General features: G+C 46.9%; 1 protein-coding gene across 3 annotated transcripts in view; it reads left to right on the forward strand.

Annotated features, from left to right (window-relative positions):
* ITGA9 (integrin subunit alpha 9) overlaps positions 1 to 27,161 on the forward strand; it is a 353,650-nt gene that overhangs the window by 13,578 nt on the left and 312,911 nt on the right. For all 3 annotated transcript variants that reach the window (XR_003429002.1, XM_027088159.1, XM_027088160.1), the window contains exons 2-4: positions 2,932 to 3,059; positions 5,178 to 5,284; positions 16,974 to 17,097. Coding sequence is in view for 2 of the 3 variants with exons in the window: in XM_027088159.1 (XP_026943960.1) it covers positions 2,932 to 3,059; positions 5,178 to 5,284; positions 16,974 to 17,097 (359 nt within the window). In the remaining variant the exon portion in view is untranslated. The remainder of the gene's footprint in view (positions 1 to 2,931; positions 3,060 to 5,177; positions 5,285 to 16,973; positions 17,098 to 27,161) is intronic.

Here is a 27,161-nt window from a genome sequence, read left to right on the forward strand (position 1 = left end):
CATTTCCCTTCCTTTGTACATGATGAATTCTCCACCTTGTTTAGTTTTTTGTGATTTTTTTTAATAGCATGGATTGCAATTGGCGTTTATTCGCTGTGCTGATATAAGTTGGGAGTTGGTGGGAATTTCTGGACCCAGGTCTGTCCCATGGGGGTTTTCTAGTGGAGGAGGTATTTTATGTGCCACAGCTCCTATGGCCTGCCATGTGGAAAGGTGGTGGGTGTTACAGTGTAGAGATGGCAAGCTGCTGGTGCCTCTCACCTGTGTAAACACAGCCAGCATTAGAGAGCCACCCTTGGCCGAGCCCCGGTGGCTCTGGAGCTCAGCCCCAGAAGCCGGGGTGGAGGGGGGAAATTGACCCCTTCATGTGGCTTTCTTCTCACTGGAGTTTCATTTGGTGTGTCGTCCTGTATTTGAGTGAGAGCAGTCGCAGGCCGGCTAAGCTGCCCTCATGTGGTTGATGGAAGCAGTGTGGTCTGTGGGGAAAGTGCTTGCTAGGATTTCCAAAGGTGATGGGTTCCAGCCCCCCTTCTGCTTGGGGGTCCTGCAGCTGTGGCCCATCGTGGTGAGGCAGAGGCTGGGAGCTGCCCGGGGAGCACTGGCGGGTTGCAGATCCTGGGCTGTTACTGAGCGGCAGCAGGCAGCTTGGGGGTGCCCTCACTGCTGGGGGCCTGGCTCCTCTCACCCCTCAGTGTGGTATGATTTGATTCCTCATAGGATCAGATCCAGACTCTCTGAGACTGACCTGGAAAGAAAGGTTCCACTAAGGACACCCTTCCTAGCCTGGGGGTTGAAGGATTGGGCTCAGGGGACCCACGTGCCTCCTTGTGAACCTGACACCATGTCTCTGAGCCAGATTAGGGTGGTGTCCCTGTGGGGTCTGCCAGCCTTTGCTGAAGGCCCGTCTGAGGGTCTCAGCCCTCCGTTTTCGGATCTGGAGATCTCCACCCCTTCGCTCAGCCGGAGCGTTGGAGGGGAGCAGCGTCATTCTGAGACCAGGGTTGGGGTGAACGTTCGAGATCCCAAGATGAAGGTGGCTTTTAGGACAGAGTTGGGGGGGAGACTTTGTCAGCTTTCTACAGCCCTAGGGAGGCTGTTTAAGGTCCTTCTAACCTGTGCTTTTAGACACCTTTTCCAGAGATGCATGACGGAGAATGCTTTCCATTCCAAGGCCAGTGGGAAATGATCTATTTCGTAACATGCCCGATAGCCTTGGGAGGGAATTGCTTCTCCCTTCCAGGCTGCTTGAGATACGGGGCAGCTCACGTTCCAGTTGAGCAGTGGCTTGGCACTGTCTACTCTTTGAACATCAGCATGGGTTTTGTTTAAAGTTTCGTTGTACAGGTCCTTGTAGCTCAGCACCAACCATTCCTGACTGGGGGTAGTTAGTATTCTTTGCTACAGCTCTTCGGTTGACTGCTTTCCAGAAACAATGCACAAAACTGTAGGTCAGAATTGTTTTTGTAACATCTGGAGGGGAATGTGTGCCATTCCCCCATGTTCTGTACCCAAATGTGTGTCTCTGTCATCTTGGTGTGTCTTGCTCTTTTCCTCCAGTGGGCAAGGGCCCTGCTGGGGACGGCTCATCCCCAGGGCAGCTTTTCAGTTCAAGATGAAAGATGCACAACCACGTTCGTGCCCTGTTGTAGCCAAACTCTTCTATCTCCGGTTTGCTTTGGGCTAGAGGACGCAGTTTATAATTCCACATTGCTGCTACTTCTTTCCTGTCACCCCTAAAGGTACACATGTGTGTGGCAGGGAGGGGCAAGAGGGGGACATGGGTCAAAAGGCATTTCTAAATTTCTTTTTTATTTATTCACTAAAGTTTTTAAAAGGTTGAAGTATAACCCATCCAGAAGAGTGCCCATTGACATATCTACAGTTGAATAAATTTTCACAAATTTGTATAAACACCACTCAGTTTGAAAAAGAGAACATTTTAAGCACCTCCCTCCAGGAGCCCTTCTTCCTGGTTACAACCCTCTTCCATCTCCCGAGGTAGCCAACCTTTAACACAACTGTTAAATTTCACCTACTTTTGAACATCAGATAAGTGGAATCAGGCAGTGAGTACACTACTGTCCCCAATGTCTTTTTCTCAGTGTTTGTGAGTTTCATCCATGAGGTTGTAGTTGACTGTTCATTGATTTTCATTGCTGTATAGAATTCTATTTTTACACCACAGTTTATTTATGCATTCTAGCACTGATGGATCTTTGGGTTTCTTCTAGTTTGGGGCTGTTTCACACCCAGCTGTGAACATTTTGTGCATGTCTCCTGTAGACATATGTGCGTTTCTGTTGGGTATGTTCCTAGATATGAGATAGCTGGGTCAGAAGGTAGGCACTGTTTTAGCTTTCTTAGGAGTTGTTGAATCACTTTTCCAAAGTGGTCGTGATGGTTTACACTCCCCACAGCATGGTGTGAGGGTCCCAGGTGCTCCATATCCTGTCAGCACTTGGCGTTTTCAGTCTTTTTGGTTTTAGCCTTCTAGGTGGTGTGAAGTGGTATCTCATTTGGATTTCTCTGATAACTAACAGAGTTGAGCACCTTTTCATATGTTTATTGGCCATTTATCTTTCTTCATCAAAGATCTGTTCAAGTCTTTGGTCTATTATTCTATTGGTTTGTCTGTATTTTTGTTATTGATCTGTGGGAGTTCTTTATACATTCTGGATAGGAACTGTTTGTTGGTGGTATGTGTTCCCAACCAAACTCAGATTTTTTTCCAGGCATGTTAAAATCATAACAGGTTCACTGTAGGAGTCCCTCCCCTCTGCCCCCACCCCCCTCCAGCACTGTGTAGTGCTGGGGTATGATCTCCCAGGGAGCATTCAGACAACACACCCATGGTTGGGTGAGGATTTAACCATTGGCTGCCCTTTCTTAGTACCGGGTTGTGACCGAATGCCCTTTCTTCTTGATGTGCAGGGTCCTTGTGGGTGCACCAAAGGCGGATTCCAAGTACAGCACTTCAGTGAAGTCCCCTGGGGCTGTGTTTAAGTGCCGCGTCCACACCAACCCTGACCGAAGATGCACCGAACTGGACATGGCTCGAGGTGAGTGGATTTTCACTGCCAAGTTGGGAATGGGTATCACACCCTCACACTTTCCTCTTTTTCTTCCTGATTATTCATCCATTTTTCCTTCCTTCCTTCCACCCATCCACCCACCACGTATTGAGTATCTGTTACTTCGTAAACACTGGGATACACCAAAGATCCTGCTGTCCTGGGCCTTATAAATTAGTAGGCAAAAGAGATATTAAACAAATAATTGAGTGTGAGAAGACCAGAGGGGAGGTGAGTATTTGATCTGATCTAGATTGGAGGGTCTGGGGCAGTGACTTTTACAATGACCGGAAAGATGCACAGCAGTAAGCCGGGCAGCTACAGGAGGCAGAACCTCCAAGTGGAGGAAAGTTTGTGCCATTTTAAAATTTAGAGCAAGCACAGCATCACTGGAGTGGTGAGCAGGGGAGCGTGGAAGCAGAGGAGGTTGGTGAGGTGGGCTGGGGCTGGACTACACAGGGCCCGACAGGCTGGGGTAAGGTGTTGGGATTCTATCCTACGTGCAAGGTGGGAGGCCATTAAAAGCAATGTTAGGTTTTATGTTTTAAGTAGGAAAAGATATGACTGAGGGATGTTTATAAGAGCCCGCTTGGTCTGGTGGAAAATATATCATCTTTGGAGTCAGATCTGCCTGGGTTCAGAGCCCAGCTCTGCCAGTTACTCTTTGGCCTCAGTTGCCTCACCTGTAAAATCAGAAGGAAGATAGCTATCTCATAAGGATTGCCTTGAGAGGATTGATGAGATAATAGAGATGAATACACAGAACTGTGCTTGGCACATAGTCGGTTCTCAATAAGTAAGAGATATATTTTATTGTACTCATCAATTCAAGACCTCACTTTCTTCAAAGTCCTTTCCCCTCAAGATTTTCTATTATTTTTTTTAAATGAAGAATTGTCACGATTTTCTACAGCAGAAATAGGGGAGGTGTCCATGGTGTCTACGACTGGTTTGTGGGCCGTTACTGGTATATAACAAATTAAGGAGCTTACTTCGTAATATAAATCAATGTACTGCTTCCTTCCTTGAGAAAGTCTTGCTATGAAAAAAAATTGACAATTAAACAACATACGTGGTGGTGGAGTCAACTTGCATCTTGTTATCAGCTCCTTATTTACGGGCTGGTAATGTAATAGGGGCGGGGCAGCCGCGCGGCTGTTACCGCGAGAGCCGGAGCGCAGAGGTCAGAGGTCGCGCTCCGCCGGGTCAGTGGGGAAGCGGTCATCGCGGCAGAGTGTGGAGACAGACGGGTCACGGCCTTCTCCCCCGGGTCCTCCAGGCCTTTCGGCCTCCGCCGACGGGTGAGCTGGGGGCCCGGGGACAGGCCGAGGGCTGTGTCCTGCAGGGCTCCAGAGCCCTCGTGCCCACCTCCGCGACCTAATGGCGGCGGCGGTCACCCTGGGTCGCAGTCTGCGGGACCTGGCCCCGAGTTGGGCGGCCTAAGGAGCCTGAGGGCCCGCTGGGTCCTGGGCGTCTGGCTCCCTCAGCGATGACGGCTGGGCGGGGCCTGGGGACCTGGCCCTGGGGACCTGGCCCTGAGGGCGCCGCCAGCTGAGATCTTCCTCCTCAGCCGGGCTGGGCACTGGCGGGAGGACCCGGGCTGGGTGCTGGACCAGCGCTCCCGGGCAGGGTGATCGGCCTGCGCAGGGACCCCTCCTCTTAACGAGGCCTGGACCTAGGAGGGCAAAAGTTGATCCTTGCGACCTTGCCCCTTCTTGTCATAACAGAGACTAACATTTGTTTGGTGGACGTTTACAGCAACATCGTGACCGGACCTCAGGAACAAAGGATCTGACACCAAGAAGCTTCCAGAAACTAACCCCGCCCCTGCCTCGCCTTTCCTGTAAAAGGGCTTTGCTGTAAGCTTTCAGGGAGTGTGGAGTTTTCTAAGCCTTGAGCCACCTGTCACCTTGCAGGGCACTGCAATAAACCTTTCTCTGTTCCCAATTCCGACTTCCGTATTGTTTGGCCTCACTGTGCATCGGGCACAGGGTCCTGCGTTCGGTAACAGTAACAAACACTTGGGTTGTTTGTTACGACCTTTGGAAAGCAGACAGGAGAGTAGCATTCCTCAGTCCAAGCCTGGTTTTTCTCTCTTTCCTCCAGGGAAGAATCGGGGTATGCCCTGTGGAAAGACCTGCCGGGAAGACAGAGATGATGAGTGGATGGGGGTGAGCCTGGCCCGGCAGCCCAAGGCTGATGGCCGCGTGCTGGTAAGGCCTCCTGGGGGAGCCATGGGGAGAGGGTGGCACCCTGGAAATGAATGACCTTGACCCCTTAGGAAAGCTGAATGGCATGGCAATAAGGGCATGGCTTTGAGATTGCCTCTTCTGGACTACTACTTGGACAAATCATTTATCTTTTTACTTTCTTCATCTGTCAAATGTTAATAATGTCTGTCCAGGGTGCTGAGATGTTGTTATTGAAAAATGGCAAATGAAATGTAGGTGAAAAGTACTTTGCAAATCTCATTCATTACATAAGCATTTTCTTGTGGCTATCTTTTTAAATTGAGGTATAACTTACATAAAATGCACAGATCTTAAGATTAAAGTTTGGGTTTTGACATTTGTACACACTTGTGTGACCATCCACCCATCAAGATATGGAATATTTCTGTTGTCCCCAAAAGTCCTCTTATGTTTCTTTCTTTTTTTTTTTCCTCTTATGTTTCTTACTAGTCAACTACTCCCACTTCAAGGCAACCACTGTTATGATGTGTATTACTGTGGGTTACTTCTGCTTTTTCAAGAACTTCATATAAATGGAATCCTACAGTGTGTGTTCTTGTGTGTAAGGCTTTTTTTCACTCAAAAGAATACTTTTGAGATGAATCCATATTGTGCGTATCAGTACTTCATTCCTACTTATTCCTACACAGTATAATATTTTATGAAATACATATACGTTGTTTTAAAATAGTCATTTATTTCCTTCCCAAAGTGCATATGATATATTCTGATCTATTAGGGGCTTTGAGGGAGATGCAAGGAAGAAGATGTCTTTGCCCTTGAGACTTGCGATATGCTGGGACTGCCCAATAAAGCAGTCATTATTTAAATTTATCAGAATTAGATAAAAAATTCAGTTTAGTCACTCTAGTCACATTTCAAGTGCTCAGTAGTCACAGATGTCTGCTGGCTGCTGTGTTGGCTGGCACAGAGGAAACATTTCCATCATTGTAGAGCGTTTTATTGGCCTCAACAAAATCTCTCACTGACCCAGAGGTCTTGTTTTGTCCATTTTTGTCTTTTACAGTTTTCTCTTGAGGTATAACACTAAAGTTCTTAATATGCACAATTTCAGTGAGGAGCTGGATGGATGTTTTCATGTACATGTACTCATGTATCTGACTTCATAGGCCTTTTCTTGGAAGCTGTATAAAGATTTTTGTTGTAAAAGCATGAGATTAAGACGGGAAAATAAAACTAGCTGCTGTTTATGGAGGGCTTCCTCTGGGCCACAGGCTATAAAGCTGAGGGTTTCACATATATTTAATCCCTGGGGGAAACAGGTTTTCCTTAAGGATCTAGGCAAAATGTTTCTGACCCCTCCCTGAAGAGTCCATTTTGTGTTAGACTTCTCTGTGCGGGGTTGTTGGTCTGAACTTCACCTGCCTTATCAGCACAAACTAAGCCTCTTGCCGTCGGACCCCTTTGGGGAGGGAGGAAGCAGCTGGATGCTGTTGCAGCGTCAGTGGGCCTCCCTACTGGACAGCATAAGTCCTGTGGAGGCCCCCATCCGAAAGTTTGCCTTGGTTTCCAGCCCTTTAATCACTGTCACCTGCTGCCCTGGACCCTCTCCAACCTCTGCCTTTCCTCAGACACGGTGGCCTGACGGCGTGACCAGGCCCCATGAGGCTTGTCTGCCATCCTATGGGAAGGAGGGGAAGAAGCTGATCCATCTATAAATCAGACTGGCCCTGAGGTCAATATTAAGAACAAAGGAGGTGGTGGCCTGGTGACAGCAGAATACGTAGGGTTCCTGAGAGCCTTGAACCTAGATCCAGTGGTTAGTCCCGTGAAACATGTCCCCTCCCCATGGAAGGATGACCTCCACGTGGCTGAGAGCTTATTTCCAGAGGGTTCTGCACTTTTCCAAATGAGTATCAGGAGGGGGCCATCTCTGTGGACATGAAGAGCAATGAGGATCACGGGGACAGTTGAGCCAAAGAAGCTAAGAAGGCAGAGCTGGAGGGTTTGTGCCAATGGTGCTGTGATTATCCTGTTCTAATTCATTGCATGCAAAGCTAATTTTCTCATCTTTTACACAGTTACTGCATCATCTATTTAGTAAGCCACTCCGGGGGGTGGGGTGGGGAAGGACGGGCATGCAGCAGCATCTGCTTTCCTCATGGCTTTTTAATATTGTGGTCAAAAACAACATGAAATTTACCATCGTATCCATTGTTACATGTATAGTATAGTAGTGTTAACTATATATACATCATTGTAGAGCAGACTTCTAGAACTTTTTCATCTCGCAAAACAAACTCTAAACTCATCGAACAATAAGTCGCCTTCTCCCCCTCCCCCCCAACTTCCTTTTCTTGAGAGTTTGGCAACTTTACATACTGCATGATTCCATTTGTATGAGGCGTTTGTCTTTTTTGTGTGTGTGTGAGTTAAAATTTTTTACTTAAAAATGTTGCATATATTCTGTTTTTTCACTTAATGTTACATTTTTATTATTTATTTTTTAATTTTTAATAAATTTATTTATTTATTTACTTTTGGCTGTGTTGCGTCTTCGTTGCTGCACGCGGGCTTTCTCTAGTTGTGGCGAGCGGGGGCTGCTCTTCGTTGCAGTGCGCAGGCTTCTCCTTACGGTGGCTTCTCTTGTTGCGGAGCACGGGCTCTAGGCGCATGGGTCTCAGTAGTGGTGGCACGTGGGCTCAGTAATTGAGGCTCGCGGGCTCTAGAGCGCAGGCTCAGCAGTTGTGGCTCACGGGCTTAGTTGCTACGCGGCATGTGGGATCTTCCCGGACCAGGGCTCGGACCTGTGTCCCCTGCATTGGCAGGCGAATTCTTAACCACTGCGCCACCAGGGAAGCCCCGATGTTACATTTTTAAAGTTTTGTCAATGTGGTTAATATTCTCTGTAGTATCCTGTTGTGTTTTTTTTTTTTTTTTTTTTGGGTTGACTGGCTGATTTCACTTGGCATAGTGTTCTCAAGTTTCATCCATATTGTAGCATAGGACAGGATTTCCTTAATTTTTAAGGCTCAATAATATTTCACTGTATGTATGTACTACATATTCTTTATCCATTCATCCATTGATGGATATTTGGGTTGCTTCTACGTCTGTTTTTTTGGCCATGCCGCTCAGCATGCAGGATCTTAGTTCCCTGACCAGGGATCGAACCTGGGCCCCCTGCAGTGGAAGGGCAGAGTTCCAACCACTGGACCGCCAGGGAAGTCGTGCTTCCACATGTTGGCTGTTGTCAATAATGCTGCTATGAACATGGGTGTGCAAATCTCTCTTCAAGATCCTGTTTTCAGTTCTTTTGTGTATAAACCCAGAAGTGGGATTGCTAAATCCTATGGTAATTCTATTTTTAATTTTTTGAGGAACCTCTATATTGTTTTCCACAGTAGCTGTACCATTTTACATCCCCACAAACAATGCATAAGAGGAGGGTTCCAGTTTCTCCATGTCCTTGTCAACACTTTTTTTTTATGATGGCCCTCTTAATGGGTATGAGATTGTATCTCATTGTGATTTGTATTTCCCTAATGATTAGTGATGTTGAGCATCTTTTCATGTGCTGGTTGGCCATTTGTATGTCTTCTTTGGAGAAATGTCTGTTCAAGTTCTTTGCTTATTTTTTTATTTTTATTTTTTTGTGGTATGCGGGCCTCTCACTGTTGTGGCCGCTCCCGTTGCGGAGCGCAGACTCAGCGGCCATGGCTCACAGGCCTAGCTGCTCCGTGGCATGTGGGATCTTCCCAGACCGGGGCACGAACCCGTGTTCCCTGCATTGGCAGGCGGACTCTCACCCACTGCGCCACCAGGGAAGCCCTCTTTGCTTATTTTTAAATTGGATTTTATTTTGTTAAGTTGTTCTCGTGGCTTTTTGCACGTGTGCCATCTTGCCAGGAAACGTCTGTCCCCAGTCCCCTCTGTCCTCCCTGGTTTAGACTCTGCCACCTCCATGACTCCATGAAGTCATCAGTGACGGTGCTGTCTAGAACAAGCTTGGCATCTTTTGTGTCATTAGGAACTCAGCATTATGTCGTTACCTTATGTGCATGACTTATTTTGTGTATATGTCCTTTTTAATGGAAATCACTTGGGTATAGAGACTTTTTAATGGAAATCACTTGGGTATAGAGAATCTTCTACCCTTTTAACTCTCAGCACATGGAGAAGGTCTCTCTAAGGAATGGGTCTGAAAGTGTGTTTGAATAATGTAGGGGCTGAGCGTCAATGTTAAAACAATTAGAAACCAAATTAGTTGCCATCTCTTCTTGGTGGCTGATTCTAAGCAGTTGATGGAAGCTTGAGGAAAAGGCTGTAAGTTGCCCCTAGGAAATGACAGGTGACAACAGGGTACAAGGACTGGCCACCTAGTCCATATTCATGTTTTGGAGGCTTCATATCCATTTGCTTTTTCTTTAATGTCTTATTTCTACCTGTCAAAGCTTTCTGGGAGGCAGGTATTTATTTTAAAATTAAGAACAGGAAGATATGTGTTATTCAAATATGTTTTTTTTTTACATTTTTATTGGAGTATAATTGCTTTACAATGGTGTATTAGTTTCTGCTTTATAACAAAGTGAATCAGTTATACGTATACATATGTTCCCATATCTCTTCCCTCTTGCGTCTCCCTCCCTCCCACCCTCCCTATCCCACCCCTCCGGGTGGTCACAAAGCACCAAGCTGATCTCCCTGTGCTATGCGGCTGCTTCCCACTAGCTATCTACCTTACCTTTGGTAGTGTATATATGTCCATGCCTCTCTCTCGCTTTGTCACAGCTTACCCTTCCCCCTCCCCATATCCTCAAGTCCATTCTCTAGTAGGTCTGTGTCTTTATTCCTGTCTTACCCCTAGGTTCTTCATGACATTTTTTTTTCTTAAATTCCATATATATGTGTTAGCATACGGTATTTGTCTTTGTCTTTCTGACTTACTTCACTCTGTATGACAGACTCTAGGTCTATCCACCTCATTACAGATAGCTCAGTTTCATTTCTTTTTATGGCTGAGTAATATTCCATTGTATATATGTGCCACATCTTCTTTTTTTTTTTTTTTTTGCGGTACGCGGGCCTCTCACTGCTGTGGCCCCTCCCGTTGCGGAGCACAGGCTCCGGACGTGCAGGCTCAGTGGCCATGGCTCACGGGCCCAGCTGCTCCGCGGCATGTGGGATCTTCCCGGACCGGGGCACGAACCCGTGTCCCCTGCATCGGCAGGCGGACTCTCAACCACTGCGCCACCAGGGAAGACCCTGCCACATCTTCTTTATCCATTCATCCGATGATGGACACTTAGGTTGTTTCCATCTCCGAGCTATTGTAAATAGAGCTGCAATGAACATTTTGGTACATGACTCTTTTTGAATTATGGTTTTCTCAGGGTATATGCCCCGTAGTGGGATTGCTGGGTCATATGGTAGTTCTATTTGTCGTTTTCTAAGGAACCTCCGTTCTGTTCTCCATAGTGGCTGAACCAATTCACATTCCCACCAGCAGTGCAAGAGTGTTGCCTTTTCTCCACACCCTCTCCAGCATTTATTGTTTCTAGATTTTTTGATGATGGCCATTCTGACTGGTATGAGGTGATACCTCATTGTAGTTTTGATTTGCATTTCTCTAATGATTAGTGATGTTGAGCATTCTTTCATGTGTTTGTTGGCAGTCTGTATATCTTCTTTGGAGAAATGTCTATTTAGGTCTTCTGCCCATTTTTGGATTGGGTTGTTTGTTTTTTGGTTATTGAGCTGCATGAGCTGCTTATACATTTTGGAGATTAATCCTTTGTCAGTTGCTTCATTTGCAAATATTTTCTCCCATTCTGAGGGTTATCTTTTGGTCTTGTTTATGGTTTCCTTTGCTGTGCAAAAGCTTTTAAGTTTCATGAGGTCCCATTTGTTTATTTTTGTTTTTATTTCCATTTCTCTAGGAGGTGGGTCAAAAAGGATCTTGCTGTGATTTATGTCATAGAGTGTTCTGCCTATGTTTTCCTCTAAGAGTTTGATAGTTTCTGGCCTTACATTTAGGTCTTTAATCCATTTTGAGCTTATTTTTGTGTATGGTGTTAGGGAGTGATCTAATCTCATACTTTTACATGTACTTGTCCAGTTTTCCCAGCACCACTTATTGAAGAGGCTCTCCTTTCTCCACTGTACTCAAATATGTTTTGAGAACTTGGGAGGTGCCTGGGGGTGTGGGCATGACACCTGTATCCCCAAGGAGCATAATATTGGATTCCAAGGTTGGGCTTGAAGAGGGAAAGGTTGGATGGCTTTTTTTGAAAATGGCATCTGGTGCTGATTTCAAAGTAAAGAACAGATAGAGGGGCTTCCCTGGTGGCGCATTGGTTAAGAATCCGCCTGCCAATGCAGGGGACACGGGTTTGAGCCCTGGTCTGGGAAGATCCCACATGCCGCAGAGCAACTAAGCCCGTGCGCCACAACAACTGAGCCTGCGCTCTGGAGCCCGCGAGCCACAACTACTGAGCCAGCATGCCACAACTACTGAAGCCCGCGTGCCTAGAGCCCATGCTCCGCAACAAGAGAAGCCACTGCAATGAGAAGCCCGCACACAAGAGTAGCCTGCGCTCGCTGCAACTAGAGAAAAGCCTGTGCGCAGCAACGAAAACCCAACACAGCCAAAAATAAAATAATAAAATAAATAAATTAAAAAAAAAAAAAAAGAACAGATAGAGAGTTTGAAAGCTGTGACAGGGAGTCAAGTATCTCGATGACACATGGCATTTTCTGGCCTCATGGACCGGTAGCCAGCTGTGGCAAGACCCAGGACGTTGGGCTGGTCTGGCAGGCTGCCCTTGGCTCAGTACCTACCAGTCTCGGATCCACATACATTGTGGTTCCTTCCATTGCCCCAGGAAAGAAATGATACTTGGAGTGAACACAGCATTGGGATTAGAGGCAAGCCTCTTCCCTTCCAGATGCACTTCCAGATGCAGATGATAGTTTAAGAAGTTGGGGGGGGAAATCACTTCTGGTAATAACCACTCAACAAACCCAGTACAGGCACTGAGTCGTCTCTTGGACCTGGGAGGGCAGCTCACAATGTTCAAGTCTGACATTTCTGCTTTTCAGCAGAGTCTGCAAGCCTCAGACAACAACTGAAGTCAGCATCTAGCTGACTTCTGGGAGGAAGCGGTGTTCCCCAGCTCTATCTCTTGGCTGTTTCCTTTCTGAGCATCAGGGCAGTTGCTATCTATTCACCACTTCTCATCTGTCCATTTTTTCAAAGCCACAGGATACACTTTTGCATTTAGTTCTGTTGCTTTGTTTCCTGATTTTTTTTTTTTAAGTGAACTTTTTGCTGAGCTTTAACATCCATGCAGGAAAGCGCACAAATCATCTGTGTACATCTAGATGAGTTTTCAGTAGGTGAACATTTTCAGAATGAGTTTCCCAGAACCCCAGAAGTCACCTTCCCTGGACCTCCCAGGCCATTCCCTCCTCCCTTGGAGTGGAAGGTTCTTTGGGGGGTGGAATCTGTGGCATCAGGGCCCTGATCCCCTCCATCCCCTGTTCTCAGTGGCCCAGGGCCTGGCCCAGCCTGTGCTGAATGGACCCGAGGCATGGGAAAGCTCTGGCCATCTGTGCATGGCAAATGCATGTGTAATAGGGTGAGGAGGGGGTAGTAGTGGTGGTAGGGCAGTGCGGCGTGGTGTGGGGGGAGACGTACATGCTGTTGTGGCTGAGCCATCGGAAAGGCCCAGTACCCACCACCCCCAGGAAGGACATGTGTTTCCATACAAGAAAGCCCTTTGAAATATACTCATCTCTTTATCCTTTTGGGAGGAAGAACAACCCTTATAACCTGAAGTATGTAAGATGCTAAGATTTGGGGTGGTCCGCCTAGAGGGATGGGATTGGGAGGGGATATGGGGATATACGTATATACGTATAGCTGATTCACTTTGTTGTACAGCAGAAACTAACACAACAATGTAAAGCCATTATACTGCAGTAAAATGTTAAAAAAAAAGATTTGGGGTGGTCCTAGACCCTCCCCTCTCTTTTGTTATAATTCTTTGGAATCCAAGTTGGAATAAGTCTTGCTGTTTCCAGAGGGTGCTCTCTTTCTCCTGTTGGTCTTGCCTGCTCTGCCCACACCCCCTGCCTCCCTCACAGCAGAACTCATTTGGAGAGACTGATGGAGATATTAATGCTTTGGAGACAGTCCCTAGGAATTTTTCTTAATGTAGGAGTCAGATTGACATGCGTGTATATATAAGGATAATTGGGACTAAACAAAGTCTTTTCTTTCTGTAGTTTATGTTCAGAGACACTTTTCCTTGTTTTCTTACATGCAAACTGCCTTTGACACTTTGATCTCTGACCTCACAGAATGCATTAATTTTAGTTTAGTTTATTGTGAAATGCAATCTTTGGATCTTCTAGAAATTCCCCGAGATCACTTCTTAAATAGTTTATGCCACTTAAAAAAAAAAAAAAGACAGTAGGGCTTACGTGGTGGCGCAGTGGTTAAGAATCCTCCTGCTAATGCAGGGGACACACGAGCCCTGGTCGGGGAAGATCCCACATGCCGCGGAGCAGCTAAGCCCGTGCGCCACAACTACTGAGCCTGCGCTCTAGAGCCTGCGACCCACAACTACTGAAGCCTGTGCGCCTAAAGCCGTGCTCCGCAACAGGAGAAGCCACCGCAATGAGAAGCCTGCATACTGCAACCCACACAGCCATCAATCAATCAATCAATCAATAAGACAATAAGCTAGACATTAAATACACAAAGTCCGTCCTTACAAGAGTCAGCGTGGGTCATGGTAAACACCCGCCTCGGTCCTTTTTGGTCCCTCTAACCCAGAAATACAGTGAAACATGGTAAGCCCACGAGCTTTGCCAAATCCATAAACTAAAATATAACTAATGTACCAGCTAATTAGATGGTAAGTGATTCAAATTTGCAAACTATCAGAATTTGGTCAGAAATAAAATAAAATTAAAACCCTTAGTGGAGTGGAGTGATGATCCACCGAGTGATACTGTTGTTTAGCTTCTTGCCTGATACCATTTCAGTCTATTGAGAAATATGCTAGAAGCGCAGAATAGTACCGCGCAGGGAGGAATGAAGGTGGTTTGCAGTATAAGGAACGATGAGATTAACGTCATAGGGTAGGAGGCAGAGTGTGGGCAGGCTGAGGTTTCTCGCCGCTCTGAGTGTCCTCGTTTTCCCGTGGACAGAGAGCAGCCTTGTCAAGGGCCCTTGGGCAGTTTGCTTGAAGGCATGAAGACCAGAGAGGCTGGCAGGCAGTGAATTTCTTTGTAGAGTAACCACAGGGATAGCCAGGCCCTGGAGAGCTCCCCCACTGCCCAGGGCCTGGACATCCTGTTCGACCCCAGAGAGGTCATTTTGGGGGTCCTGAGACCTGTGGAGAGGCTCTAAGGGCAATAGCTACCCGACCTGCCTCAAAGGGTGGGTTTTGATGGCTTCTCAGGTGGGCATTGGGAGTTATAAGTTGGAAATGTTTTCTACTAAGACAAGGAGGACTCTGAAATGTGGGTTCCTGTGTTGTTTGCAGCACTTACCAGCTCTGTAACTTAAGCAAAGCACTCTCTGATACCCAGGGTTCCTGTACAGAAAATCGAATTCTAAGACACCTCCCCACCTTCCAGGGTTACAGAAGCGGTCAGATGTGGACCATGTAAATGCAGAATGTTACAGCCTACAAAATCAGTGTGTTTGATGCAAACAAAGAAGTGAAACACTTTGATTATTTTAAAATGCAGTATTTTAAGAAAATGCATCTGTTGGCCAGAGTGAAGCAACCTGATGACAGAAGTGAGTGTGAATGTCCACGAGAAACAGGTGGGGCTAGGCAGAGCGCACACCTTTGCAGGAAACAGCTGGGCTCCTCACCAGCTGCGCGGGTGCATTGGAGTGTGAGGCTGGGTGTGTCCAGTGCCGGTGGGGAAGGATGCAAGTCTGTGTTCCTGCTTCTGGCTCCCAGAACTGCCCTCCCTCCAGGTGTCTCCTGGCACATTCGACCCCAGTGCTTCCCGGAGGCTCCCCTCCAGAGCTGACCAGAGGGTCGGTCTCACCTCCTCACATGTGCCAAGCTCTCGCTCACCTCAGGGCCCCTCCCAGTTGCTTCCTCACTTTCTTCAGGTCTCTGCTCAGATGTCACCTCCTCGGAGAGGCCCAGGCCACTTCCTGGCATGTGGGACCATCCTGGTGAGATGGAAATGTTCTATATCTTGCTAAGGGTTTGGTTACAGGAGAGTATATTTGTCAAAGCACATTAGATGGTACACTTGAGATTTGTGCATTTTTCTGTATGTAAATTTACTTCAAAAGACCGTCAACAAACACTTACTTCTGATTAATGATATAAAACAGTCAAATATCAGCAACTTCATATGGTTTAACCGAATGCTTTTCCCTGAACCCGAAAAGGAGCTCCTGAAGGTGCTCCACGGACCAGTGGCCTCGGCTCACCTGGGGGCTTGTTATAAATGCAGATTCTCAGGGCCCTGAAGACTGGCCGAGCCAGCTCTCTGGGTGGGGCCCAGCGGTCTGTGATTTAGTAAGGCTTCTATGTGATTCTGAAGGGTCTCACGTTTGATGGAGGCCGATGGCTGCTCCGTGGGCAAGCAGGTAGCACCTTGATGCTTAGGGTCTGTTTTGGGTGGAGCAGCACTCCTCGTCTCTGGCTTTTTCTCAGTATGTTCTTTACTGAGGACTCGAGTCTGTGTGCTGCACCAGATGGACCTGTGACTGTTCACTGCTGCATCCTCAGTGCCAGCTCAGAGCCTGGTGCATAGTAGGTGCTCAGTAAATACTTGATGGAGGAATGAACAGGTGCATGTGTGGGGCACGCACAACGCATCCATCCTGGCCTGAGGGCCCTGAAGCGGGTATTGGGTGCTTGTCTTATCCTTTGCGTGGTTTCCTTTTCTGTCCTTTCCTGCTCTGCCCACATCTGGTGGGTCCCTGGGCCAATCAGCTCTACCTCTACATCGTGAGGTCACCCCCTTCTCCCATCTCCACTGCCCCTGTCCTGGTGCAGGCAGCAGCATCCCTCACCTGATGTTCACTTCCACCCTTGCCTATCTACAGTCTCCACTTGGCAGCCCAGTTATCTTTCCAAACTGTGAGTCAGACCATGCCACTTGCCTGTGTAAGACCCTCTGTCAGCACATCCACTAAAGTCACAGTCATCCCCAAGGTCTGTAAGACTCCCGGGGCCTGTCCCCTGTCCCCTCTCTGACCTCACCTCCCTCCACAGCAGCCCCACGGGCCTCGTTTCTTTCTGTGGACCCTCAGCCTTCTCCGTTGCCCCTGATATTCCCTCCTGGAGCACTTGCCTCTGTGCCCAGTGTGTTTGGCTCTTTCTCATCCTTTTGGCTGCCCCCCCTGGCCTCCAGGTGAAAACTGTCCTCCCCACTCCCAGATTCTCAGTCCATAACCCAGTGTCTTTCCTTTCCGGCACTTGCTAGGATCCCCATTTGTTTGTATGTTTGTTGGTTGTCTGCCTCTCCCAGGGGCGCTCCCCAGGCTCTCGCAGTTTGCTGATGCCCACCCAGCACAGCACCTGGGCTGGATGGGAGAGAAGGTGGCTTCCTGGCCCCTCTGTACCTCTCTCCTCCTACAGAACCACCTGGCACTGCCGGGCTCTGCTTTGTGACCTCCTGAGCCTGACTCTTCTCCTCTGAACCTCTCTCTGTCCTCTAGGCCTGTGCCCACCGCTGGAAGAACATCTACTACGAAACAGACCACATCCTGCCCCACGGCTTCTGTTACATCATCCCATCCAACCTCCAGGCCCAAGGCAGGACGCTGATTCCTTGCTATGAAGGTGAGCTCTGACTGATCCTCCCTCTCGCTTTCTGACGCCACGTCACGCCCCAAACAACCCCCAACCATCTCCACACCACCATGTGAACACTTCCCCCGGCTTTCCACACTCTAACAGAAGGGCTGCACCATGTCCCCAGATGGCCCTTTGGTGTCCGAGGATCAGGTAATGAGGAAGATGGGAAGGGGCAGCGTTGCCAGGCCCTGCCCAGCCTTGTCCATCTGTGCCACAGAGCCCGTGGTGCTTCCCAAGCTTTATAAAGTCTCAGACTGAAATTCACCAGCCTCTTGGTTTCCTGACACTGCCAGATGTTGTACAGCCTTGGGAAACTTGCTTTCCCTCTCTGGGCCTGTTTCCTCCCCATGAAAATTCAGGTTGGCTCAGATGGTCTCCACAGTCCCATGCAGCTCCCAGATGGTCATAACGCTTCCGAGACAACTCCCGGCCATACCCGTGGACAGATGTCCTGAGGCAGGGGGAAGAGAAGGCCCAGGGTTCAGTCACTTCATGACATCCCAAGTCTGGCTTTCCTTCTCATCCAGTCTGCACACTCTGGCAGATGCTGGAGAGTTGGGTGCACCTTCGGCATGGTTTTAAGAGCTCCTTACGAAGGGGCACTTGGGGTTTGGGAAGGAAAATGTTTTCTCAAGCTCCGTACTTAGACGGTTCTAATGCCTGGGCTGGGGACCACTGAGCCTATCATGACTTAGCTTAGTTGAATTTGAGCTTTACGGATTCAGTGTCATTTACTGCAGTTTTACAGCTTGTGCTCTCAGAGTTTGCTTAGCCTAATTCCAGGTGAGCTAAGTGCTTGGCTGTTTATGTTTTAATTCTCCCCCTAATTTATTTGTTTGGACAGAAGTCTCCACTAGCCCGTGGCCACCTTTCCCTTGGGCCTCCCTGGGTTTTCACATGTTTCAAGTTTTGGCCATTGAAAAGGGGCTCTGGGAAAAGGCCAGGTCCCTGCAGGAGGCATGGACCCTCTCCTCTGTGAGGGGAACCCTTTCTTTGATCCCATGTCAGCATCTGATCAGCTCTGGCAGGACCATGCTAGGCAACTGAACTCTGGCCCTGTTTATCTCTGTACTGCCCCCATCAAAAGAAAAACCTCATCTGAAAAATAGATGATGATGTGATCAGTCGAGAGGAGGGAGGGATAGGTCATATAAAGACACCGATGAGGGGCCAGGACTGTGCTGACTGCCCCAGCTGGTTGCTTCCTTTTTTTCCAGGAGGAAAAGTGAAAAGGCCCTGGAAGAACTCGTTGGGTAGCTTGTGAGGCTGGGAGGAGTGAGAGAATCAGTAGGGACGATGGAGGCTGTGGGGATAGAACCCAACTAATTATGCAATAGGACCAGCAGCACTCTGGTTTTCTCAGAAGTTGTCTTGTGAAATAGGGCCACGTTGCCATCCCTAGTGACTCCCCTGTACACCACCGTAAGCGTTAGAAAGCAAAAGACAGCCCTTTGGAGAGGGAGCTGGGGTCACATGTCCATTTGTACCTGTAGCCACTGTGGCTTACACTTTTAAAGGATCTGTTATCAGGCAGTTGGGGGGGGCGGGATCAGCAGTAGAATGGGGTTGGTCTGGGGACTTTATATATTCTCTTTTTTTTTTTTTGGCCATGCCACGCGGCATGTGGGCATCTTAATTCTCCAACCAGGGATCAAACCCTTCCCCCAGCAGTGAAAGCATGGAGTCTTAATCACTGGAAGTAGTTTGTTTTGGAAGTTATTCCAGAAGACACCAGTGGGGAGCGGGAAAGTGAGAAAAGGAGGGGAAGGCGGCCCATGAGGGGTGTGGTCCCCATGAGTTACCAGCCTGGGCCACTGGGATACAATCTCTGGGCCAGCGTAGGACACATACCTTAGAATTATCTTGCCTGAGGGATGAGGGGATGGGTCTGTATCCACTGGGCATCCTGTCCTGCCATGTGTGTGGGTGGGGAAAGCCCCCAGGCAGAGAGATGCAGGTGCTGGCAGGTGGCAATCAGGCCATGTTACAGAAATGGTAAGGGGGGGGACCTGGGGGGGCCCCCTTGGCAGCGAGGGTTCTGTGTTGCCTTTCTCCTGTTACAGATGAGGATGCTAAGACTGGGCTTTTAAGTAAATTGTGAAAGGTCATTCAAAATCACATGGTGGATAGAGCTGGGTTTTGAATTTTCATTTGTCTGACCTCAGCAAATCATTTTGTCCCCTGGTGGTTAGTGGGGATTTGTTTTGTGTTTTGGTGTTTCTGGTTTAAATGAGATTTAAATAGGAGCCAGTTGTTCACCCTCTCAAAATAAGAGAGGGTGACTGAACTGTCCCAAAGGTCCAATCATGAGGGAGGGGAACATGAACATTTTGGGTGTTGGTATTCTCAAGGGCACCTGCCTGTCTTCTTTGCTGGCAGCTCTGGCCTGACCTTGGCGGGAACGTGCAAGCCTCCGTGAGCCAAGGAGGGCACCACGGGGCCAGGTAGCAGGTTGAGTCATGTCTGCTCCACATGTCTGTCACTCACAGTAGAGTGTGAGCTCCGAGCCCACCCCTCTGGGTGCTTTGGACTGTTGCCTGAACGTGTTCCCCGTAGCTCACTGGTCCCAGGAGAGAGACGTGTGGAACAGACCCAAACCCTAAACCTGCAGCCAGAGCCCAGCTAGGTCATCCAAACCCTAGGTGACCTGTAGATGTGCATGGGAGAAATAAATGCTTGTCATTGTTTGCAAGGAGATTTCCTGGTTGTTACGCAGTAATAGCTGACTGACACAGGCTTGTCACAGGAACCCACATTCCTCGTGCAACAGTGGCTGTGGGATGGGCTTCGGCCTCTAGAATCATTCTTTTCTATGGTTGTTCCTTGACTTAATGATGGCCAGCTGGAGCCAGCAAGGAAAGTAGCAAAGTGGTCGTGCCCTGCCCAGTCCTTCATCCCCACGGGCACCCACACTTCTGTATCCTAACTCATTCAGTGCCCAGGGAGGAGTACGGGGTGGGGCTGGGATGGGGAGCATTGGGGTATAAGCAGCCCCTTAGAACAATGGGGGACTGAACGGAACGCCTCTGTAGTTCTTGGTCCTGTAAGAGGCGAGGTGTGGCAGATGGTCACATTTCTCTAGAAGAGGGACTGGCAGGTGGGTTATGCAGGCCACAGGGCCCTTGCCTATGCTCTTGCTTTGGGATCTCCATCTCCCTGTTTGGTGGTCTAAACTAAACCTACTTAAGCTCTTAAGGCAATCATTTTCTCTTAATGTGGAAAAACTCAGTAACGCTGGCTGTCTGTTCCAGTTGGGGGATCATGTGGTAGTGAAGTACAACAGAAGTATTTTGGAGTTTGACTGGACCTTTCAGATATCACCCAGCCTGGCCTCTTTGTCTTTACTGACATCCAGAGATGTGGGGTGGCTTGCTCAGGCTGAGTTTTAACAGACTCTGGGCCTAGACCGTCAGAGTCCCAGTCCTGGCTCTGCCACTTGTTTTTTGCCATATGCGGGCCTCTCACTGTTGCAGCCTCTCCCGCTGTGGAGCACAGGCTCCAGACGCGCAGGCTCAGCGGCCACGGCTCACGGGCCCAGCCGCTCTGCGGCATGTGGGATCTTCCCAGACCGGGGTATGAACCTGTGTCCCCCACATCGGCAGGCGCACTCTCAACCACTGCGCCACCAGGGAAGCCCTCTGCCACTTGTTAATGCTGTGACTTCAGATGAGTGACTTAACCTTTTGTGCCTAACCTACCTCAAGGGGCTGTGGAGAGGATTAAGTTAAAGCTTGTAAGTTCTTAGAGCAATGGCTGGCATTCAAGGATGTGGAGGGTCAACTGTACTCTGCCATTTTATATAAGGCACTTGAGCACCTGCAAATTTTGGTATCTGTAGGCATCCTGGAACCAAGCCCTCATGGATACTGAGGGAAGATTGTATATGCTAATAAGCACATATATGTTAATATACCATATTGTCTGCTAATGTACTGTCTGCCAAGTAAGTGTTTGTTAATTACTATAGGGCAACTAATTTGTCTACCAGGGATAGAGTCCACTCAGTTTTATGAAGTACCTGTTAGACCCTGTGCTAAGTGCCTGATGGATAAAGCCCAAGAAATTCCCCATCTACAGGGGAAAACAGAGCGGGAACATGGTGCTTCCAAAGTGGCAGAGCTGAGTGGGGAGAGAATTCTATGCCCGTGTACATGGCCTGGAACCTCTGCAAAGGCCCAGGCTGCATCCTCGTTTAAGGTGACATTAAGGTAGGATTATTTCATTTTACAGCTGGAAAAACGGAGACCTGCCTAGAGTCTGCAGCCTGTTGGGGCCCATGGAAAAGACAAATGGTGGATGCTGGGCAGGGGAGGATGGACACTTCCTCTGCAAGAGTGGAAAGACCTCAGGGTGGGGCTGGGTGTGGCCTGATCTTCCAGGCTTCTGCCTCCATGGCCTCAACCCTGTGGCTGGACCCTCGGTGGGAAAGGACACCATGATGCCTCCATTACATTTACCTCTGAGGGTTATTGTGAGAAGCTCATGAGAAAATGCAGGTGAAAGTGTTCAGAAAGACCACACACTGTTCTCTAATTGTGGCCTGATTGTGGGTCTCAGTGAGGGTCAGCCGTGCTCTCTCCAGAATGTTGGGAAGTTGGTTTAATTGAGGAGAGCCTCTAAGTGTGTGGGCACCTGTCCACAATGTCTCAAACTTTTCACTTCTTAAAAAAGTCCGTCTTTGGTTTGGCACAAGGACATTTTTCTCCTGGCTTTTCGGGTGCTTCCTGTTTCTGGTTGGTGGGAAATGCTATCAGAATATCCTGTTTGGAACCAGGAAATGTAGAGGGAATGGGAAACAAAAATGAATTTAGGACACAAAGTAAAATAAACGGATGGCGTGTACCCCTAAGTCAAACCGTTTATTTGATAGGAGAATATTGTCATTACTGCCATATGGGGTTTGGTTTATATCAGAATGTGTGAGAAAATGAGAAGTTTAGTGGGGTGACAGATGGGCAAAACTCTTCATAAATTAAAGAGCATGCACTGTAAAACATTAGTTGCTATTAACCAAGTTATGGTTACCGAGTCCAAGCTCGCGCTGCTCGCCGCACGACAGGCCAATGAATTGGAGATGAGGTGTTGAGGCAAGGAATACGACTTTAAAACGGAAAGCCGGCACTCTGAGAAGATGGCAGACTAGTGTCTCCGATAAATCATCTTATCCGGGTTTGGATGCCAGTTTCTTTTATAGCACAGAGAGGGGGAGGAGATGAGGAAGTAAAGTAAAAATACCATAAATTTTGCAAATATCTCCTGGAATGGCCAGCCTCCGGTGAAGGGATGTGTTAATTTCTTCTTTCTTGCAGCCATCCACAGGTGAATGGGGTCAGATGGTCTCCCTGTGAGCTGAACAGGAGCACTTTAACATTCAGGCAGAGGGGGCAGGGTTCCCTGAGGCAGGCCATTCTGTATGATTATAATAACAAAAGCAGCGAAAAGCAAAGGTTAAAGGCAAAGAAACAGATCGAACTTAGAATCCCATTTAGCTCTTTCCTGTTACAATGGGATTTTAGGACTCCCGGAAGTGAAGTCAGTGCATTGATAAAGTCAAGCGCAGATATTTCTTTCATCCTTTGCCCTCGAGTCCACTGAGGCAAGAAGCCAGAGCTTGGCAGGAGGGGGGGTTATAAACAGGTCATCTTTATATTCTCACTACTATGGAATAATCTGGGAGCAGCTCAGCTAAATTAACAAAAAGTATTAAAAATAAAACACTGATAAATGCAATTGGGTACCATTGTATATTAGATCTAATTTTAGAATCTGGCTTTACCACTCACTTATTCCTATGAACCTGTAGCTCCTACTTCCTGATTGGGTGACTTTGGGTAGACCCCGCCCCTGGCCTTGAACCTCAGTGCCCACCTCTGTAAAATGGAGGGATTAATCCCTACTTAAGAGGTATTTGGGACTTCCCTGGTGGTCCAGTGGTTAGGAATCGGTACTTTCACCGCGGGTTCAATCCCTGATGGGGAACTAAGATCCCACAAGACACGCAGCATGGCCAAAAAAAAAAAAAAAGAGAGGTATTTGAAGTATATAATGTGCCTAACACAGCTCCTAGCTCAGGGTGAGTACTCAATAAAAGGGAATTTTCTAATTAACTTTTTAAATAGTATCATAGTGTCCTTAAACCTTCTCCGAAGGCGTCCAGCGGTCCTGCTTTAATGAATAATGGCGGGTGGAAAGCTGGGTATTGCTAACCTGATTTTAAGACTCCTTGAAAAGATTATAATTTTAAAAATTCCTTTGAAGATCATATTTGCACAATTTATTTTCTTGGTAAGCTCTCTTTATGTAGATGATCTGAAGTTTAATTCATGCCATGTTTAAATATTCTCAAGTTTGGAATTGCTGGGGTCTTAGTTTATCAAATTTTACCCTGCTTTAAAATTGTCCCATTGATTCCAAATATTTCTGTACCATTTTCTTCGTTATCAGGGGGTGGCCAGGCCTTTAATTCCTAATTGCTTTTGCATCTCTCAAGATGGAGATCATTTCTAGAGAAGGAAATAGATTCCTCTATTTAGATGAGAAGATTCCTCTTCCCCCTTCTAATGTTGAAGGCTGTGGCTCCACGGGGGATACAAATCAATCAAGATCCATTTACAAATGAAAAGCAGTTGAGGTTTTGTTTTGTTGTGTTTTTGTTTTGGAGAGAACCATAAAAGGCTAAGTTAATCCATTTAAAAATTCAAGAACAAGCCCCATAAATTTTTATTAAATAAAGAGCTCTACATTTACATAGGATTTTATGGTTTCCAAAGAGCTTTCATAAACATTATCTCATTTAAGTAAATGCAGCAAATTTAAAAAAGCAGATGCAGTTCTGTAGTATGCCCAATTAATGTGGAGGGGGACCCTGAGAGGGAGGGTGGCTGGAGGGGACAGCCAGGGCCAAGCCTCTGGCAGTGGCTCTTGGAGCTCAGGGAGACCCATCAAGCTTTCCCTTTGGTGCTAAGAATTCTTATCTTGGGCATAAATATATTCTACACTTCAAACATGTTTTCATACATTGTGTGGAATTATTGACTTAAACTATGACTTAAACTACTTAAATTATGTCATCTAATAGTTTCCTTATGGATATTCAAATGTTATGAATCTCCTCTTCTAAAATTACATATCTGTGTGACGGATGTCTTAGGTTTCTTCCTTTTAGAGACACTAACAGATTCAGAGTCACCAAATATTTATCAAGCACCTACTGGGTTCCAGGTGTTGTGCTAGGTATTTAACATTTATGATCTTACTGAGTAATCACATCATGGGGGTGGTTTAAGTATTCTTATCCCCATTGTACAGATGAGAAAACTGAAGCTTAGGGAGGTTGATGAAGGTCACAGGCTTATTAAGCAGAAGAAGGGTGGTGGCTATTAAGTTCAGAACACGTTTCTTTTTTTTTTTCCATTTAGGCTGTGGTCCTTGTAACTGAGGGCTGTTTTATATATTTAAATACTTTTTATCACTAGATTTCTGTCTACCTGATTTCATTGTCCTCCGAATTGTTTTTTTTTTTTTTTCTTTGCGGGCCTCTCTCTGTTGTGACCTCTTCCCTTGCGGTGCTCCGGACGCACGGGCCCAGAGGCCATGGCTCACGGGCCCAGCCGCTCCGCAGCATGTGGGATCCTCCTGGACCGGGGCACGAACCCGTGTCCCTTGCATCAGCAGGTGGACTCTCAACCACTGGACCACCAGGGAAGCCCTGTTGTTGTTTTTTAATTGAAGTATAGTTGATTTACAATGTTGTGTTAGTTTCAGGTTACAGCAAAGTGATATATATATAAAATATATATTATATATATCATATATATGATATATACATAATATATATATCTCATATATATTCTTTTTCACATTCTTTTCCCTTAAAGGTTATTACAAAATATTCAGTATAGTTTCCTGTGCTATACAGTAGGTCCTTGTTGGTTATCTCTTTTATATATAGTAGTGTGTGTATGTTAATCCCAAACTCCTAATTTATCCCTCCCCACCTCTTCCCCTTTGGTAAATTTGTTTCTATGTCTCTGGGTCTGTTTTTGTTTTGTATATAAGTTCTTAAGTATAATCAAATTGTTTAATTATCAGTTGGTTAGTATTCACTCAGAAATTGAGCAAAAATTCAGACACTAAGACTGGAAAGTTATTTTTTTCCTCTGATATTTTATTTCATGGCTAAGCTAAGGAACTATGTGTTAGACCTTCGCGGTCTCCTAGGAGTTTCGACTCGCCCAGGAAACAACAAGAGTCGGAAGCCGATGCAAAACGCAAGAGGTTTATTGAAGGCCGGTGCACCGGGGTTCCTTGGTCCTCACGCAGGAGGTGGAAGAAGGAACCCTTTTGGGCGCGAATATGTCAGTTTTATAGGTTCCCACTTCCCCGTATGTAAATTATAGATTTGGTTGTGTTCTCCTGCTGATTGGTCCCGGCTTAGGCTCGGACCAGAGAGGGAACTTGTCCCTAGCTGCCTGATTGGTCTTTGACAGACACCTTTTTTACATTTTGTTATCTCCCTCCTTCTCCCCAGCTGCCTGATTGGTCTTTGACAGACACCTTTTTTACATTTTGTTATCTCTCTCCTTCTCGGAAGGGGGCCGGACATCCTGGAAATTCACCCATTATCTAAGAAGCCCCTATTGTCTGGAGAGTTCTTAATCATTAGCTGGAACAATGTCCCTCGAGTCCCACATATGGAAAGATAATTTTAAAATTGATGTGTTAGAAAGACTAGCTTTGAAAGATGAAACTTTCTCAAATGGTTAAAAGGAAGAGAGCTCAGTAGGAAGAATATATGTTACACTGTATGTAAATCTTGATCTTTCCATGGGTTGGTTTTATCCCGCCAGTGTTTTGGGAAGAGTGCAGGAAGCGACTCCACCCAGGCTAATTCTTGAATGAATTAAATTCATTAGTGTACGTTCCATGCATTGAGTTGTGGGTTATGAACATTTGGAAACCAGTATCTTTTCCTCTCTCAATTGCCTGCTGTTTAGACAGGGTTTAGTAAAACCAGCAGCTCAACCAAGAAAAATACTACAATTTTTAGACTGGAGGAGCCATGCAACTTAATGAATCAAAGTGTGTGATGCAGGCCACATAATTCAGACCCACCCACGGCAGAAAGACAGAGCTTTCCAACCCGTTCCCAGCTCGTCCAAGGGATGTTTGGGCCCCCTCGTTCCACCACATCTTGCTTCCCTGATTCAGTTGCCCCACATTTAACAGAGTCAGGTTTGTTACAGCATCCATGAGGTGCTGTGGTGCCAAGCCCGGTTCTCCCTTGCTGCTTCGAGGTGGATAAACGTTTTGTTCCACAGCGGAGAGGGAGGAAACTGGCGTGTTGTGGTTCTCTCTCCCCGGCCACGTCCTCGGAGCCTTTGGAGACTGAATGGAAGTGCCCAGGAGTGGCCTGGTGCCTCTGTGTGTGCAGGAGCAGTTCTTCTTGAGAACACAGGAGGCTGGAGGTCCTGCCCCAGCCCTCCGCCCTCTACTTCCTGGACCTCTCCACAGAGGGAGGGTGTGTGACCTGGGGATGCTGTGATGGGACAGCCCCTTGTCTCCACACTCACCCCCCTTCTCATAGCTCTGTGGTAGAGGATCTCCTGCCTTCTCCAGTATAGGCAAGCAAAATCGAGTTTCTAGCATACGGGAATGCTAGATTGCCCTATGTATATAATTTTTGAAGAAGAAGAAAGGCCTGTACTTTAGAACTGGATTAGATCGAGAAACTACAACCTGCCCTTTATATACATACATATATATATATATATATATATATATATATATATATATAAATATATACACACACACACATATATACACACATAAATATAAAATATATAAAATATTTAAAAATATATATGTATTTTATATATTTATATATATTATATATATTTTTTTTTTTGCAGAAGGTATCAGGTTAAAATAACAGTGGTGTCCTTAACTCATGGAAATAGCACTCAACAGAGTGAAAACAACTGAAGCATGCTGTGGTCCAGGATCCAGTGTATCTGGCCAGCATCTCTTGGGAAGCCCCCATAGCCCAG

This window comes from Aethalodelphis obliquidens, unplaced genomic scaffold, assembly GCF_003676395.1.
Source record: "Aethalodelphis obliquidens isolate GAN/ISIS:26980383/991018 unplaced genomic scaffold, ASM367639v1 scaffold62, whole genome shotgun sequence".
Classification (NCBI taxonomy): Eukaryota; Metazoa; Chordata; class Mammalia; order Artiodactyla; family Delphinidae; genus Aethalodelphis; species Aethalodelphis obliquidens.